Consider the following 19472-nt stretch of genomic DNA (forward strand, 5'->3'; position numbering starts at 1 on the left):
GTCACAAACGACTCTGGGGTTGCGGTGCTCATCTCACTTTACTGGCCGAGGGAGCCGACGTTTGTCCACGGGCAGTTTTTCCGGATCATGTGGCAGGCATGACTAAGCCGCTTCTGGCGCAATGGAACACCGAAACCAGAGCAGTGCACGGAAATGCCGTTTACCTTCCCGCCGGAGGTGGGATGTGCTTTCGAACTGCTAGGTGGGCAGGAGCAGGGACCGAGCAATGGGAGCTCACTCCATCGCAGGAATTCTAACCACCGACCTTCTGATCAGCAAGCCCTAGGCTCAGTGGATTAACTCACAGCGCCACCCGCGTCCTCTCATTGTTAATAACTCACTCTCAAATTGCCCCCCATAGAAATCAAATTGCCCCCCTGTGGGGTGTGTGCCCAGAGCTGTAGGTAGGTGATCTTGCACCCCTGGCAGAACCGTCCAGATTGTGCCTAGCCACAGATTGTGCCTAGCCATTTCTTATGAGGCAATAATCAATATTTATGGACATATTTTTAGCCTATTTTGCACACACACCCCATCGCCTGCGCCCCTGGCGGGGCCCCACCTCACACACACACACCCCAGCTACGGCCCTGCGTGGGCCCCACATTGGGAACCATGGCAGTAAACTATTCTCTGACTACACTGTTACAACACAGAGATCACCCTCACAATTAAACAATAATTGGGAAATAAAGACTTCACATTTATCTAGTCAAACTACATGCTAAGTTTATAATATCATTTCCCCAAGCCTACAGGACCCACAAAATACAAGAACATCTCCATTGTGTGTGCCTGACTCTCTGCACATGGCTTCTCTGGGTCATAAGTAATTTTCCAAGACTGGTGTGACCAGGCATTGTGAACAATGCCTAACCCACTAAACATGAAACGAATTTAATACACTCCATCCATTTGTTCTTGGTAGCCATGCAGGAGGCAGGTATTTAAGAATGATCAAGGCGGCCCCCAGAAATATGGGCAGGGCTTTGAGCCAGTGGGGAACTGTAGCAGGTTGGGGGGAGTCTTCTACGACCCGTGTCTTCAGGGGCTTTAGAACTCGGTCCCACTGGGTCAGGATTGCACCTCTGGCTTCCCTCCACTTTCCAGGTCCAGTCAGGCGGTACTGATAAGAAGTGCAGGGGCCAAAGAAAACCGTCCAGGCTAGTTTGGGGTCTGATAGGAAAAGCAACGGCACGTTGGGCTTCACACCTAGGCAAGCAGCAATTTCATCCATGTAGGAGACGAATCTTATCCTGGTTTTGTCTCTCTTGCTGGAAATATCAGTAATACCCCTAAAGTGGAAAAGAAATGGAAAGAGTGTCAAGCTTCTCAGGCCCAGTAAGCACAAGTCACCTGTCTTGTAGCCACAGAGGTGACTGTAGTGCTCCACAGTCTGGTCACATGAGCATTCAACATACCTAGGGGGCGGGGGGTGTGCATGGACCAGCTCCGCCCCCTTGTGTCCTGCGCTCCAGGTAGGCCCTCTCCTCTCCTCTGATGCTTGCTTGTTCAGTGTGGAGGCAGTTTGAAGCCTACTCAAGACTGGGGACTTGGGTAATGTAACACAAAGGCTTCTAACTATTTAGCCAAATGTGGTTAGAAGCCCCTTTTAGACTTTTGAGCCAAACACAGGAATGTTGGGGGCAGAAGAGGCAGGGCCCAGTGTCTTGGGGGGCTGGAGGTGGGGGCAACATCCTGGAGAACCTTCCTTGTCCTTTTTTCTAGTAGTTAGGCTGAGAGGAGCAACTTGCCCGTTGCCTTGATGGCTGAGGAAATGATTTGAACCCAGGGGCTCACCAACAAATTTCAACAGCCTAGCATTATGCCAAGTATTTTCCAATTTGATCTTTGTCTCAAAAATAGCAATTTTAGAAGGCTGTTTTTTCAGCCTATGCTGCTGCTTTAGTGACTGCTATCTCTCTTTATCATTCCTTCTCTAGTTATCCTAGTCAATCAGAGACCACTGCTAAATGTAATCATGTTAGGATGCCGTGGAGCTAATCAGACATGCTGCTGATATCATAGAATCAAAAAAGGATGAAAACACTGGCATCAAATGCAACCCAGAGGTCCACCAGTTTATTGAATTCTTTTCTAATTCAATGGGGTAAGTAAAGCCCATTAGCGTAGGGGCAATGCTGAAGCCCCTGGGCTTGCTTTTGATGAAGCTTTTTTTTTTTTACCTCCCTCTTTTGGTTCTGCAGTATTCCAGCTGCTCACCCAGGGAACTTCCTGGCCTCTCAGGTCCTAGTCCAACACTCTGACCACGACAGCACACTGGCTCCCTACATGAGGCAGCTATATAAATTAAGTAGGTAAATAAATACAGGGGAAGCAAAATGTCCCTTGGAGAAGGATCTGAAAGATTTTCCTTGAAGCTTGAATTTGTTTTATTCTGGATTGTTTTATTTGATGCTTTACTGTATTAAATGTGCATAAACTTTGAGATTTTTTCTTTAAAATATAAAGCGGTATAGAAATGAAATTATTATTATTATTATTATTATTAGTGGTGGTGGTAGTAGTAGTAACCCTCCATGATAAGAAAACCGGGGGGGGGGGACGACAACGCTTTAAGTAAGTCAGAAATTAGATCATCATAACAAAAGAAAGAAATCTCTATGGAAAACCGTGTCTTAAAATTTTCTGCTCTCTGGTGCCATCTGGTGTTGGATGTTTATAGCACATTCAAATCGCTGTATCTTTACTAATGTAGGTGAGTCCCAGGTCACATAAGCAAGTACTTAGAATATTGCTCAGAAGTATACTGCGAAGGGCTGGGGCAGGTTTAACAGAGCTGTCCAGACTGTCCCAGTGGCCCAGTTTGTGAGGGTGCAGCTTGAATGCCTTTCTGATATATGTCTGAACAGCAAATGAACTTCTTCCTGTTTGATGCCAAATGTAGTTCACTGCATTAGGTTCAGCATCTGGGTTCAGGTGAGAAGTCTGGTCATCTGTTTCTTGGAATGGAATAATGGAATTATTGATAATGCTGCCATTCCCCCATTTCTCACCCACAACATTTTAGCATAAAGGAATCAAAAAAGGAGAGGAGAGGAGAGGAGAGGAAAGGACGACCATTTGTACAATCTGCTCTTTTTTCTCATCTTGCTCCTGACAAAAATTTACTGCTTCTTATGGCGAAATCCGGCACAAGGATGATAATGATGACCATGTATTTTCTGCTCAGTGGTCGGACAAAGACTGGGAATTCAAGTGTGGTGGAAACTCTTCTTTAACCACACGATGGCACTATTTTCATGGATGAAAAACTTCTAGAGAGCAGCCAATCAGAGCAGGAGCAGCAAAAAGTGAAGGAGATCTCTTTAACCACCTGAAGGTTTCTAAAAATTTAATCCATGTTGTATGGGACCTTAGCATGTTGTTTCTGAAAATGGGTAAATGGGGTAGCAGCAAATATCTGGGGAGGGAGGTGCCTGAGGTCCTTCACTACTCTTTGAAGTCATCTCTGAACCTCCCAAAAGCATGAGCAAAGCACTCCACAGGCTTATGGCATCTTCTTCTTTTCTGCCATTAAATTCTCAGTTCTGTATATTTCCCCCCACTCAGGGCTCTTCTAGAGTGCTGCTGTTTTTTTATTCAGACACATATCAGCAAATTCAGGTGGTGCAATTAAAGTTGATTGGGAAACAAGCAAGTCTCTCTCCACTCCCAAAATCAAGCCATTGTTTTTAAGGTGTGCCATTCTTAGATTTTGTTAGATTTGCAAGTTAAAGTGTTCATTATGTGCATATTGCCTCTGATGGGTTATGGATCCAAAAAATGGACTATGACATAGAGAAACATGAACAGCTTAAGAACAACACAGCAGGCCATGGTTTTGTGCAATGGTAGGAATATCATTAAAAGGTAGAAAAACTAGTAATTGGATACAACAAAAATCAAAAGTTATAGATGAAGAGGCCAATGGAATAAAGCAATGTTAGTTTGGAGGCTCTACCATTTTAAAAGACCAAGGGGATGACCACTTTTGTGGTCCACTTGCCTTTCCTCCACTCTTTTCAGGCCTGCAAAAACCTGCTCTTTAAAGCTCAATTGGAGCAAACAGCAATCCATGGAAAACCCAGATTGACGTTTGCCCTGATTCCGCTTTAAAGAGCAGGTTTTCGGGGGGGGGGAGGAAAACGCTTGCACACAGAGCATTAAAGCATGGACCTTTGTGTGGAAAAAGCACAGCAAAAGGTAAGTGTGGATAAGCCCTGAATGATTACAGCCATACAACATGCACAATAATATATAGCACTTCATACTTTTTAAGGAGTGCGTTCTTCCTTTTAGCAACTTCACTGATCAGTCTGCTCATTGGAGGGAGCTCACTTGACCCTGAGTATGAGAAAGAAAATGACAAATATGAACTTCTGTATTTCAGCCAATAAAAGGAAAGTACACTTGCTGCTTTGATTCAAGTTGCCTTTAGTGAGAGATGGCCTGTTAGGCTTGAGGAATCTAAAGTCCACACTGGGATGGTTGTGTAACTCTGAGATGAATCCTAATTAGATGTTGTGGTAGCAGAAAGTCCATATATGACATCATCCACACACATGCAAAAAAAATTGTCTGCAGCTCTGAGGGGAACCCAAGGTTTGCAGAAGTACAAACAAATTAGACGGGGGGTAGGATTCAAAATGCCTTTTTGGCCACCACAACTCCCAACCCCAGTCCAGCAAACTTTAGAAGCTCTTCACAAGACTTTGAAGAAATTCTGTTCTCTAGGAGGAATGCAACCTAACTTTTGAAAAACTGCTGAAGCCTTATATACTGTAACTTTAACTTTTGATGACAGTGTTGTGCATGGAGATGAAAAGGGCTGATCTATGCTCTACCCCTGTACCAGTTGCTGTTGCACCCAGGTCCTGCCTGTGAGCTTCCCGTGGGCGCCTGGTTGGCCACTGTGGGAACAGGATGTTGGACCAGATGAGTGCTTGGTTCAACCCAGCAGGGCTCTTATTGGAGTTTTAGTTTTTAATCTGGCACACATGAAACTATTTAAAGGCCAAATTACTCAAATTAATCCTATGTCTACCCCATCCTTATGCAAAGCAGGAGTGTTCGCATCAGCAGGTCAAGGCGTAGTAGGAGTGCCAACCATTTCCTCTCCTTCATACCTTCTTACAATTGCTGTTTCCTTGTTAAACGTTGTTGTGCTTCCCCTTGGCATAAACTGGAAAATGACAATAAAATGATTCATTCATACCATTAAATACCCTTGTGATCCAACGTGCCTGAAGTTCCACTGCTGGCAGAATGGGTCCAGCTAATGCTATAAAGCCAACGAAAGCCAAGGTGGGCTTTTCTAGGTGAGGAGGAAAGATGTGCTTATACAGAGATGTGCTGCTCCTGCAAGCATCACGCAGAGACTCTTCCAGGAAGGGAAATGTGGCAGAGTAGCCAGTTGTAAAGATGACCGTGTCTATATTCTCTTCTACTGTTTCATCTTCAAAGATGGCAGAGGTGTCTGCAAACCTCTTCACATTTGGCTTTACTGTCACAGTTCCACAAAGGATACAGCTAGGCAGCTCATCATTCAAAATTAAAGATGTCCCTGAATTGCTAAATAGCGGAAAGTGGAAAGAAACACCATGAGTCCATATGTGACCACCAGCTATCCCTCTTTACCAAGGACAATTCCTACTATGCCACTGAGATATGATAGGCATGCCTGTTAAATAGGTTGTTGGTGGGTACAAGCATTCTTCTGGCTTCCTCCCTGCCCCTGACCTCTACAAGTTGAATCTCTCATACCCGCCAACATTTATCCAAAAAAATAGGGACATCCTAAGGAAAAGTGTGACATTCTGGGACCCAATCAGAAACCAGGACGGCTTCTCTAAATCAGGCATGTCTCTGGGAAATATGGACACTTGGAGGGTCTGATCTCTGAGGAGGAAGGAGCAGATACATGGAATTTATTTATTTCTTTGTTAGAATTGCAGATCACCCTTTATATGAAGATCTCAGGGCATCTCACAGCATAAAAATACAAAATGAGGATACAATATGTAATAAAACAAAATAAACCAATAGCCCCCACAAACACATTTAAAGACCATAGATTGTCTAACCAGCTCAAGGCTTGGCTATGGGGAGCCAGAGGGACATTGCTGCTGCCGTGTGTGTGGTGGAAAGACCTGCTCCCTGCTGCAAGGTCCATTTCCCCCTGGCCTGGAAGGGCGGGGCCCGCACTGATCCTGAACAGCTCAAAGAGGCTCCTGGGAAGCCAGAAGGACATTGCTGGAACAACTTGGGTTGGAGCAATTTGGCTAAAATGTTTTTAAATGTTTTAAACAGTTTTAATTTGGGGTCCTCTGTTTGGGTTGGGGTTGGTTAAATGTTTAGTTGGGGTTGGCAGTTATTTTAATTTGGGCCTAACTGTAAACTGTTGTTGTTGTTATTATTATTATAGATTAATGTTTTCACCTGCCGCCTCAAGATATATGATGAAGCCACCAGGCAACTGGGTGGAAGAGGTGAATGCCCGTAGTCGATAAGTTCTCATAAAACCTGAATTGGTGGGAGCTCTCAGCAGCCAGCCAAGCTGAGCTCAGCGTCTATTTGGGCTTTTGACAGCATCTTGTTCCATTCCTCAGCCTACTGAGATTTAAGTGTAAGTGTTTGTGTTAATTAGCTGTATAAGATGGTGTTTCTTGTTTTCTTACCTTCTGAGCCATTTTCTTACCTTCTGAGCCAATTATTTGAAGTTTTTCTCTCTTGTATAGTTTTGTTTTTTGTAAAGTGTGTGTATGATTTTATGAAATTTGTTCTGGTCTGAGTTCCTGGACCCTTTCATTTTAGCCCCGCCTTTCGGAGCAAGGGTCATCCACCACAGCAGGTATCCCTATTTGGGATTTGATGGTTCAGTAGAGGCAGGTGCTGCCAGGCCACCACCTTCCCCAGTTACCATAAATATTTTGATAATAAAATTGCCTGACACTTTTTGTTAAATGCTGCTGCTTGGACCTGCTTTGTGAAGCACTTTACATTCTTCGACTCACTGTTGGACTTTTCTTGGAGTGATACTTGCTGGAAAGAAAGGACTGGTAAGCACTCTGTGGTACCTTCATGAGAACATGGAGGGGAAAGACTCATGCTGCGTCCTCTGCATGCCTTTGTCACGGCGTACAAGAAGCCAGTGCTCCTTTCGCACTGGCTCATTCTTGTCATATGAAGCTTTGCTGGATTTTCATGTCCAAGGCACTGAAGGGTACTTCAATGCCTTAGACACGAAAATCCAGCAAAGCTTTGTATGACAAGAATCACACTCTAGCGTATAGTTAGTTATTGTGCACTGTTGCAGCTACAGTGAGCTTTCAGCAAAATGATCTTCTTTGTAGAAGTAACTCATAGAAACAAGAAGTGAGCTCCTTGACAATATGTATGTGCCTTGACAACTGTGGCTAGTGATGCTGAAGAAGAGAAATTTGCTCAAAATGCCTTGGGAAATGAATCCCCCCTCCCAATAGATACTGTCCACCCATTGAGGTTAATTACTACTTAAGAATGCTAATCTCAGAAACTTCAGTTTCTGTAAGCAGGCCATTCTTGTTTGCACATTCTTAATTCAGAAGATTACCTTTTAACAGGGATCAAGCCATAGTTCTCATGGTTAAACCATCGATTCATCTTCTTTGCCATTAGCTTGTATACGGTGCCTTCTGGAAGCAGCTTTTCAATTAACCCATAAAAGCGAGTTGTCCAGGCCATGTCAACGGGCCAGCCAGCTTCTGAAATGCGACTTACCACCCATGCTCCGCTTCTGGTGCTGAGGAAGACCTGAAGAGGATTCAAAGTGAAGAAGAATATCCTTAGGGTGCTGCTGACAGCCTGGCAGATGATTTGAGAGCATGTGAGAACTGGTCTGATGGAGTGACAAAGAGACCAAGGCCCAAAGGCTGGACAGCTCCTTTTGATATTGCTCACACAATATCATTATCTTAATAGCAAAAGTAACTCCTCAGGAAATAGCCATGAGATGTTGAATCAGGAGACCAAGATCATACCAAGAGCCATTCCATATGTCCTTTTCATTGTGCATTCATGAGTGTTTGTGGTCCTGATAGTATGGGGCAGTTATATGTAATCCTGCTTTCAATACTGTTTGTTCCTGAAGAAGTTTCAGGGTGGAAAACCACATTTCCAATCAGTGCATGTCCCGTAATTTCCTGCTGAAATCCTTCAACTTTTTATACCACAAATGTTGAAATGCAAATGCCCCTCTAGAGGGCAATAATGCAGCAACATTGGGACTAAAAGTGGAAGGGTGTGCAGACTAGGGAATGCAACAAATGGGCTCTCTACAGACCCCTTAAAGTGGCAGAAGCACCAGAGAGCTGGGGAGAGGCTCAGAGACCACCTTTCTCCTCTTAGCTACCCCACCAACAAAAATTGAGCCAAGAGCACATGCCATCTGGCCTCTGTGAGGAGAAGCATCACATCTGGTGCTTCCTGACATGATACTTAAGGACAGCGGTGGAAGCAGGACCAGAGTGCAGAAGATCATGTCCCACCACCAAGAACCTTCCAGAGTTTTGTATGAATTGCATACTCTGCTGTAAGCTGATCAACATCCCATACCCGTTTAAAATGTGGATCTTTTGGGGGAGGTATTATTGGGTTATTGTTTTTATTTTATATACTGTGATATTTTTATGTGAACTGCCCTGATGCCTTTGGGTATAGGGCAGTATATAATTTCTAACAACAACAACAAGCTGCCTTGAATATCATTTAGATCAGCCACCCCCCACCTGGTGACCTCCAGCCAACATTTGCACCATACAAGAAAAGCACATGGCTCCCCACAAAGGATCCTGGGAACTGTAGCTTACTCCTCACAGAGCTATGATTCCCAGCACCCTTAACAAACAAGCTGTGGTGTGGACATGGCCACTGGTCATAGTGGCTGGGCTGAAGGGAGTTGTAGTCCATAATACCTGGAAGGCACTAAGCGGGGGGAGGCTGATCAAGATCAAAACACAGAGTGTAAGGGCCAAGGGAAACTCCATTTCCTTATGTGAAGACTATTAACAAGTACTTTTAAAAAGGATGTAAATAGCTCTAGGGTTGGGTTGGAAGTTTGAGATGGACCACAGGGAATGGGGAGGGAGAGATTAATCCTCCCCTCCCCCATTCTATGTTCCAAATGAAAATTACCCTCCCCAGCTTCTATCTACATCAGCTGAGAGGTAAAAAAGTTAAAGATTAAGTGCTGTCATCCCATCACACAGATCCGAACTGGCAAGCTCAAGAGGCTTGGCGATTTAGACTACAGCGCCACCTGCATCTTATCAGCTGAGAAGCTTCCATTGGCACCAGTGCAGGCTTCCCTCCCAGTGCAGTTTCTGGGTGGGGACAGGACGGGACAAATATTTCTCAATGGGAAAGGGCTGAATTTGCCATAATCATAACAAGCCTTGGCCCCGAGTGGTAGTGATGACTAAAATTTGAAGTATATGCACATTCCGGACAATGCAATGGTTGGCTGTGAAGCACAGTGGCTAAGAGATGGGAACCGTCATGAATCAAGGAGTTCCTAGTTAAAATCTTGCCTTTACCACGAACCCACTAAGTAGACTTAAGCAAGCTGCTTCTTTCAACCTCAACACACCTAATCCCATTTGTAACATGGGAATAATAATAATGATTTACCTTACAAGGCTGTTAGTTAGTCCCCCCCCCCTAAAATTTCTACAGCATTTGATTGTAAAAACAGCTACCACCACCACCCTCAAAGCAGGTTACACAAAAACAACAAAATTAGTGGTAAAAATAATTAAAAACCACCTTAAAAGGGCTGTTGTAAGGGCTAAACTTGAAAGCAATCTATAAATATGTTATTCTTGTTATTGCTCCGGGGTGATGATGTGATTTATCTCCCACTCAAGACTGAAATAAGCTCAGCACTTATTTGTCCATAAAGGATGGTGGTACCTTTGCAGCTGTGTGGCTGATCTCAGCCGCAAGGTCCCCTCCAGTGTTGCCAGCACCAACTACAAGGACTTTTTGCCCTTCAAACCCTTTTTGATCTCTGTATTCCCAGCTATGGAAGTAGCGACCCTTGAAGTTTTCAATCCCTGAGGGGGGAAAAGAAGGAAATGCTTTTATACCCTTTTTTCGCAAGAGATTTCCCACTGGATAATAGATCCCCCTCCCCCTTAGAATCATAGAATCATAGAGTTGGAAGAGACCACAAGGGCCATCGAGTCCAACCCCCTGCCAAGCAGGAAACACCATCAGAGCACTCCTGACATATGGTTGTCAAGCCTCTGCTTAAAGACCTCCAAAGAAGGAGACTCCACCACACTCCTGGGCAGCAAATTCCACTGTCCACCTTCCACTGTCCACCTTCTCCTTAGCTGCTGCTCAGCACAGTGCCGGATATATACTGCCATCTTATTATATCCACTTATCAAAGGCTAAGGGGAAACTCCAAGGCAAGATACCTCCGAGTACCACCTGAATTCAACTATCCAGATTCTTGGGCTGATGGAACAAGGAGACTCTCAAGTTCTCATAGAGGATTTAAAAAATAATAATCCATGGTCTGTCAATAGCTGTCGTCCATAAAAGCTAAATGGAACCTTCATGTTCAGATGCAGTATATCTCGGACTACTGCATGCTGGGGATAAAAAATGGGTTAGGAAGGCCCTTAAGCTCATGCCCTGTTTGTGAGTTTTTCAGAGACTGTTGGAAACAATAGAAACATTTTCAAATTTACCAGCAGAAACATCAAATCTTCTCAAATGTAAAGGGGAGTCTTAATTCAAAGGGCAACTTTCTCCTTGCAACTGTAATGACCAGCTGTTTGTGATTATTTCATTAGGGCTTGTATGGGAGAACTTCCCTGTGGATTGTGCCCTGTGGGTCAGGTGTGCCTTCTGTTCTGCCACCCTTCATGGCCTTCAAATTCCACTGCCCGATGACAGGCCAACCACTGGTACCAATCAGACATGGCAACTCTTGTCTATCCGTGATTTCATGGCACGGTTAATTCCTTTGATTGAAGGTACCAGATATTCTGAGATTTTAGTACACATCTCTTTTGCCTGAGGAGAGAGGGAACACAATCATGCTAGCTTATGTGCTGTTTCAGGTAATGCATTCAAAACACACCTGGGAAAGAATCCAGTGGAAGATTGATCTCTGCATAGTGGCCACTGCAAACCATTACGCCATCAAAGATTTCCGATGTCTGCTCCCCATTAGTCTCAGTATCAACCACCCATTGTCCAGTGGCTGTGAAATGGGGGTGTTTTCTGATGCTGCATACGGTGGTCTTGTAAAAGCAAAAAAACAACAACACACAACAGAATAAAGCAACTCAAATGATGCTTGCTAGGCTTGTCCACACTTTTGCCTGTTCTGTGCCTAGAAAGCACGGGTCAAAGTGGTTTTCCTCTTGAACTGTGGTATTGTGATAGCTTGCATGGCATTAAATCACTAACAGATAATAACATATGAAGGAAGGAGGGAGGGAGCAGTCAATGATTTGAAGTTCTATATTTGTTGTGCAACTCTATCTATGTGATAATTCTTGTAAAATGAGAAAATTTAAAAGAAAATTTAAAAAGAAAACAGGGTGCAAAAACAATCTGTTTTATGTAAGCACAGACTCAAGATTAGAACTGTAGAGTTGGAAGGGTTAAATGTGATATATAGAAACCCAAAAGCTAAAATCATAATAAATAATGAGTTATGCGAAATGTTTATTATTTCTAAAGACACCAGGCAAGGATGTCCACTATCACCGCTTCTATTTATTACAATACTGGAAACATTATTAAAAGCAACTAGAGAGGAGTCAAAAATAAAAGGAATTAGGTTGGGCAGCAGATCTTACCAATTAAAAGCTTTTGCTGATGATTTAATCATAACGGCAGAAAACCCAACAGAAAGTATAATAGAAACATTGGTAGAATTAAACAAATTTGGTCAGGTCTCAGGTTTTAAATTAAACAAAGATAAAAGGCACATGGAAGGCACATGGAAGGTGCCTAAAGAAGCCAGGGTGGCTATCTAAAGAACTTTTAACTGAATTAAGATTAAAAAAGGATGTGTACAAAAAATGGAAAAGGGGGGAAACCACCAAAGAGGAATTCAAACAAATAGCCAGCACGTGTAGACACAAAGTCAGAAAAGCTAAAGCACAGAATGAACTCAGGCTTGCTAGAGAGGTTAAAAGCAACAAAAAAGGCTTTTATGGGTATGTTCGTAGCAAAAGGAAGAACAAAGAAACAGTTGGATCACTCAGAGGAGAAGATGGTGAAATGCAAACAGGGGACACAGAAAGGGCTGAACTCCTCAATGCCTTCTTTGCCTCAGTCTTCTCCGATAAAGAAAACAATGCCCGACCTGAAGAATTTGGAGCAAATGATTCAGCAAAGGAAACACAGCCCAGAATAACTAAGGAGATAGTACAAGAATATTTGGCTAGTTTAGATGTATTCAAGTCTCCAGGGCCAGATGAACTGCATCCAAGAGTATTAAAAGAACTGGCAGATGTGATCTCAGAACCACTGGCAGTCATCTTTGAGAATTCCTGGAGAACAGGCGAAGTCCCGGCAGACTGGAGGAGGGCAAATGTTGTCCCCATTTTCAAAAAGGGGAAAAGAGAGGACCCAAATATTTACCGCCCAGTTAGTCTGACATCAATAGCAGGGAAGATTCTGGAACAGATCATTAAGCAAACAGTCTGTGAGCACCTGGAAAGGAATGCTGTGATCACCAATAGTCAGCATGGATTTCTGAAAAATAAGTCATGTCAGACTAACCTGATCTCGTTTTTTGACAGAATTACAAGCCTGGTAGATGAAGGGAACGCAGTGGATGTAGCCTACCTTGATTTCAGCAAGGCATTTGACAAGGTGCCCCATGATATTCTTGTAAAGAAGCTGGTAAAATGCGGTCTTGACTATGCTACCACACAGTGGATTTGTAACTGGCTGACTGACCGAACCCAAAGGGTGCTCATCAATGGTTCCTCTTCATCCTGGAGAAGAGTGACTAGTGGGGTGCCACAGGGTTCTGTCTTGGGCCCGGTCTTATTCAACATCTTTATCAACGACTTGGATGATGGACTCAAGGGCATCCTGATCAAATTTGCAGATGACACCAAACTGGGAGGGGTGGCTAACACCCCAGAGGACAGGATCACACTTCAAAACGACCTTGACAGATTAGAGAACTGGGCCAAAACAAACAAGATGAATTTTAACAGGGAGAAATGTAAAGTATTGCACTTGGGCAAAAAAAATGAGAGGCACAAATACAAGATGGGTGACACCTGGGTTGAGAGCAGTACATGTGAAAAGGATCTAGGAGTCTTGGTTGACCACAAACTTGACATGAGCCAACAGTGTGACGCGGCAGCTAAAAAAGCCAATGCAATTCTGGGCTGCATCAATAGGAGTATAACATCTAGATCAAGGGAAGTAATAGTGCCACTGTATTCTGCTCTGGTCAGACCACACCTGGAGTACTGTGTCCAGTTCTGGGCACCACAATTCAAGAAGGACACTGACAAACTGGAACGTGTCCAGAGGAGGGCAACCAAAATGGTCAAAGGCCTGGAAACGATGTCTTATGAGGAACGGCTAAGGGAGCTGGGCATGTTTAGCCTGGAGAAGAGGAGGTTAAGGGGTGATATGATAGCCATGTTCAAATATATAAAAGGATGTCACATAGAGGAGGGAGAAAGGTTGTTTTCTGCTGCTCCAGAGAAGCGGACACGGAGCAATGGATCCAAACTACAAGAAAGAAGATTCCACCTAAACATTCGGAAGAACTTCCTGACAGTAAGAGCTGTTCGACAGTGGAATTTGCTGCCAAGGAGTGTGGTGGAGTCTCCTACTTTGGAGGTCTTTAAGCAGAGGCTTGACAACCATATGTCAGGAGTGCTCTGATGGTGTTTCCTGCTTGGCAGGGGGTTGGACTCGATGGCCCTTGTGGTCTCTTCCAACTCTATGATTCTATGATTCTATGATTCTATGAAAATCAAATTATTAGTGAAAAACATGGCAGAACAAGAAAGACTAGAGTTAGAAAAGATGACAGGGTGAAAAATAACAAACAAAGCAAAATATCTAGGAATCTGGATTACAGCAAAGAATATAAACTTATACAACAATAATTATACCAAAACATGGAAGGAAATAAAAAAAGAATTAGAAATTTGGGGGAGGCTAAATTTGTCCTTATGGGGAAGGATAGCCACAATTAAGATGACCATGATGCCGAAAATGTTGTACCTCTTTCAAACAATATCAATAATAAATGTGTTAAATTGTTTGAAAGATTGGCAGAAAGATCTGGCAAGATTTATCTGGCAGGGTAAAAAGCTGAGGATTAAGTTTAAATTGTTAATGGAAGTAAAAGATAGAGGAGGGTTCACTCTGCCAGACCTTAAATTATATTACGTGGTTGCATGTCTAGTATGGCTCAAAGAATGGATAATATTAAAAACTGCCAATATACTAGACATTGAAAACTGGGACAATAGGTTCGGCTGGCATGGTTATTTAGGATACGATAAAGTCAAAATGCATAGAGGATTCCTTAACCATATACCGTATTTTTCGCCCTATAGGACGCACCGGCCCATAGGACGCACCTAGTTTTTTTTTTGGGGGGGGGAAATCAAGGGAAAATTTTTTATTTCCCCCCCAGGTTTGCTCAGCTACCCCCAAGTTAGAAGAGGGAGACAGAGCGCTCCGTTTCCCTCTTCTGCCTTCAGGGACAGCCTCTCTAGCCTCCGTGGGGCAGCGGCTTGCCCCGCTGTCCCCCGAGCTTGTGGGGCTGGCGATGGGGAGAAGCAAGCTTGCTTCTCCCCCCCTGCCAGTCTACAGACCAGGTTGGGGAATAGCGGGGTGGCGGCGCTCCGCCTCCCCGCTATCCCCCGAGCTTGTGGGGCTGGCAGGGGGGGGGGGGAGAAGCAAGCTTGCTTCTCCACCCCACCAGCCTCCAGATCAGGTCGGGGAATAGCAGGGTGATGGCGCTCCGCCTCCCCGCTATCCCCCGAGCTTGTGGGGCTTGCTTCTCCCCCCCGCCAGCCTCCAGACCAGATCGGGGAATAGCGGGGTGGCGGTGCTGCGCCTCCCTGCTGTCCCCCGAGCTTGTGGGCTGCAGGCTGCTGCCCGCAAGCCTTGGGAGCCCGTGGGACCTCCCGCCGGGCTTGCAAGGCTTGCGGATAGCTTCCTGAAGCCTGGAGAGGGAGAGGGGTCGGTGCACACTGACCCCTCTCGCGCTCAAAGCTTCAGCAAAAGCCTGCATTCGCCCCATAGGACGCACACACATTTCCCCTTCATTTTTGGAGGGGGGAAAGTGCGTCCTATAGGGCGAAAAATACGGTAATAAGGAGATCGCTTTTTGCAGTATGGGAAAGAAATAAAAAACTATTAGAACCAAAAACCCCTTGGTGGTTGTCTCTGTTAGAGGCAATCACAGTGAAAAAGAAAAATATGGAAACTAATTGGCCTACCTATAAAGAAATAATAGAAGAAGAAAATAACCAATTAAAACTTTTACCACCTAAATGAAATAATTAAATCTGATTAAAAAATAAACAGATTGGATACAAAGATAACAGATCTAGAAAAAGAATTAATATTAAATAATAGAAAGACACTATCAAAAACATAGACTATTATTAGATTGGAATCTGAAAGATGAAGAAGTAAAGGAAGTGATGGTGAAATGGGCTCAATATTTTCGCTACCCAACTGAAATAGAAAAATGGGCAGAATTATGGCAAAAAGATTTAAAATTTACAGCATTCTATCTGATTAAAGAGAACTTTATGTAAATGACCTACAGATGGTAACTGACCCCATCCAAATTAGCTAAAATCAATTTTTAAAAAAAACAAGTGTTGGAGGTTTAAACAAAATATAGGAACCTTCTTCCACATGTGGTGAACTTGTCCTTAAATTAAACAATTTTGGGACATTATATATTAAGAACTAAATATATATATATGCTAAAACACACGTTTCTAAAGAAACCAGAACCATTTTTATTAGGCATTTTAACAGTAAACATTCCAAAAGAAAATAAAAGAATGCAACAACACTATTTATGCAACAACAACAGCCAGAATATTAATAGCTAAATATTGGAAAGATGAGTCAATATCAACTAAAAACGAAGGGCAAATGAAGCTGTGTTAATACCTTGAATTGGCCAAGATGACAGACTTAATAAGAAACCACTTGGGAGATAAGGTCAAAAAAGAATGGGACTGTTTTAAAAATTATCTAACAAAACATGGTTCCAACAACACTTGGGTGTCCCTTGATTAAATTCACAGATAAAAGTTCTGTTCACTAATTAAATACAGATTACTTAAAAGTAAGTGCAGTATAAAAACCGCAAAGAGCTAGAGGGAAGTCAAAAGAAAGCAAATAAGGGACACAATAGAGGAACAGGAAAAAATGTGAAGGGTAGAAATATGAAGGCAAATTCTGTCCAGGAACTTTGTGTATAGATTTTATAAAATATGGTTTGTAGTCCAGGAATGATTTTGTGTAATGGAAAAATATTTGTTGTTTGTGTTTTTTTCTTTATTTCTTTTCTTTTTCTCTCTTTTCTCTTTTTTTCCTTTCCTTCTTTGTCATTTTTTGTGGAGCTTATATTTTTATTTTCCATTCTTTATATTTGTTTTGGTTATGGATTTTTTTTTATTTGTAAAATGAATAAAGCAATTTAAATTTAAAAAAGAAAAGGAAGGGACCCTGCGGGTCATCTAGTCCAACCCCCTGCAACGCAGGAGGAGAGCCTTAGAACAGATGGAGCACTCTCTGGCCCTGTTCCTTGCAAAGTATCTGCCTGTTAGTTTCCCCCTCACCTGGAAGCGAATGTAGTCAAGAAGGCAGAAATGCTTGGCATACGCCCTGAGGTACTCCAGGAGCGCAGAGTGGCGCAGGTAGTTGGGGCAATCCTCGGGGAACGGAAAATCACTGAAGCAGGTCATTTCCTTGGAGGTGTTGGTCATAACCGATCTATAAACACCAATTCTTCCCTTTTGAGGCGTTTCCTGTGTGGCAGTAGCAGTTACACAGTAAGTAAGATGCCAGAGTAAATCATTTACACTGCGAAATTACACTGGTTTCAACACTAACTTTACAAGGGGAAGGGTCAGAGAATAGTGGCCGTCTGCTTTGCCTACAGAAGGCCTGACATCTGAGAACTGTTGCCAATCACTGCAGATAATACTGAGATAGATGGACCAAGGTTCTCACTTTGTATAAAGCAGCTTCCTAGGCTCTTAGTATCAACCAAAAAACTCACCTTCTGTGGGTGGTAGTTTTGACAGGGTGTTGATAACTTTCTGTTAGCAATCCTGGGCTATAAGGTGGGTCAGTGATGCCACCAGATTACAATACAATACGATACGATACAATATCTTTATTGTCATTGTCCCATGCAGAACAATGAAATTGAAAAACTACATAAAACTACATAAAAACTGCATAAAAACTACATAAAACTACTATATAACTACACAAAACTACCACAAAACTACACAAAACATTCAAAAACCCCTAAAAACTCTGAAACCCCATTTTAAAATACACTATACTATAGAGAGGGACACGGGTGGCGCTGTGGGTTAAACCACAGAGCCTAGGACTTGCTGATCAGAAGGTCGGCAGTTCGAATCCCCGCGACGGGGTGAGCTGCTCGGTCCCTGCTCCTGCCCACCTAGCAGTTCGAAAGTGCAAGTAGATAAATAGGTACCGCTCCGGCGGGAAGGTAAACGGCGTTTCCGTGCGCTGCTCTGGTTCACCAGAAGCGGCTTAGTCATGCTGGCCACATGACCCGGAAGCTGTACGCCAGCTCCCTTGGTCAATAAAGCAAGATGAGCGCCGCAACCCCAGAGTCGGCCACGAGTGGACCTAATGTTCAGGGGTCCCTTTACCCTTTACCTTTATACTATAGAGACCCCTTATGCTGCATTTAGAACCAGAATTGCATTTGCGTAGAAACTGTTTCTCAGGCGGCTAGTCCTGGCCTTTGTAACCCTATACCTTCTTCCAGAAGGCAGAAAGAGATCATTTCCGGGGTGCGTACTGTCCTGCGCTATCTCTGCCACTTTCTTCTGGCACCTGGCAGTATAGATTTGATCTAAGGTGGGAAGAGTGCACCCAATTATTCTCTCTGCAGTCTTTACAACCCTGGATAGCATTGTTTTTTCCCTGACCCTGCAACTCCCAAACCACACACACAGACCATAAGTTAATACGCTCTCCACAGTGCAATGGTAAAATGCCATCAACAGGTCCTTTGAGAGATTGTTTTTCCAGAGGATTCTCAGAAAATATAACCTCTATTCCAACTTGTTAAGACTTTGCAAAGCCAGTGTCTGCTGAAAGGAAGCACAAAACAGGATTCCTCTGATTCTGGTGGAGAACAAAAGATTGTACATGCATTTTCATGCATTCAAAATGTGTAGCTGAATGAAGCTTGGGTGGGGGAGGAAGCAGGGTTATTCAGACTGCTCTTGCCCCTAATTTATACATTCAGGGTGTCAATAGAACTTACGCAAGTACAACTATTCTTTTACAGAGTTCCCAGCTGTGTGGAAAGTAACTTACCAGCACTCTCTGTTCTGACCTTCAGATGAATGCATGTAAATGAAAGGTGGGAACTGTCCAGTTTCCCCACATGGTCAGTCTACACAGGTGGAGAGTATGAAAAGCCTAATGTCAAAACAAAATGTGGAAACATGCTTCCACAGCAGGTTTACCACACTAGTGAGGCACACCTGTACCCACTTTGAAGCAGAATGCCATCACTTTCTTTAAAGCTCTAAATTGAGTTTATGCCACTTACTGTGAATTGCCACAGTCCTCCGATGCCATCACTCTTCTCAAAGCAGGTTGGCTCCAGCCCTTCATCCAGGCAGCATTTGATGGAGGCCAGTCCACTCACACCTGCTCCAACAATTGCCACTCTTCGCACCATGACTCAGTCTGGTGTCTGGAAAGAAACTTCTCGGCACACTTACTTCTACAGGAGGAAGTTAGCTAACAAGTTATTTCTTCCGCATACAAGGAAAGTGCAAAGGTCATGCTTCCTGTAAATCACATGAATGTTGCATAAACTGGTATTTCCCAATCCCAGTAACTGTTCCCAGATGTTTGTACTTGTCAATCCTGGTAGTGAAGTTAACAAAGCAGCAGTATTCACTTTGGTGTGTTTGAGTGCTGTGTATTTCCCATTGCTACCAAGCATTCTGACTCTTCCCTTCCCCCAGAATGTTCACACTACTCACTGTGACCAAGCAACACACTTCCGTAAATTATGAGACAGAAGCATAACCAATATTCAGCAAAATATATCAAGTAGTTAAAATAAGCACAAGCAAATAACATTCATGTCCCAAAGTATGCTTTTCTATGCCTGGCTCTTCTATGTCTACCAAAGGGGAAGACAAAAAAAGAGGCTTTTTGTT

The 19472-nt window shown here is 43.4% G+C and overlaps 1 protein-coding gene across 1 annotated transcript; it reads right to left on the bottom strand.

The window, feature by feature from the left end:
* Positions 1-703: 703 nt before the first annotated feature.
* On the bottom strand, positions 704-19059 carry LOC309535704 (dimethylaniline monooxygenase [N-oxide-forming] 4-like). Its single transcript, XM_082229083.1, has 8 exons — positions 18851-19059; positions 16863-17051; positions 11135-11297; positions 9952-10094; positions 7595-7794; positions 5219-5574; positions 4275-4347; positions 704-1295 (listed from the first exon to the last, which is right to left on the bottom strand). The coding sequence occupies exons 1-8, from the start codon at positions 18980-18982 to the stop codon at positions 881-883; spliced, it is 1671 nt and encodes a 556-aa protein (XP_082085209.1). The 5' UTR covers positions 18983-19059; the 3' UTR covers positions 704-880.
* Between the last annotated feature and the right edge of the window lie 413 nt (positions 19060-19472).

This window comes from Podarcis vaucheri, assembly GCF_965113315.1.
Source record: "Podarcis vaucheri genome assembly, chromosome: 6".
In the NCBI taxonomy this organism is placed as follows: Eukaryota; Metazoa; Chordata; class Lepidosauria; order Squamata; family Lacertidae; genus Podarcis; species Podarcis vaucheri.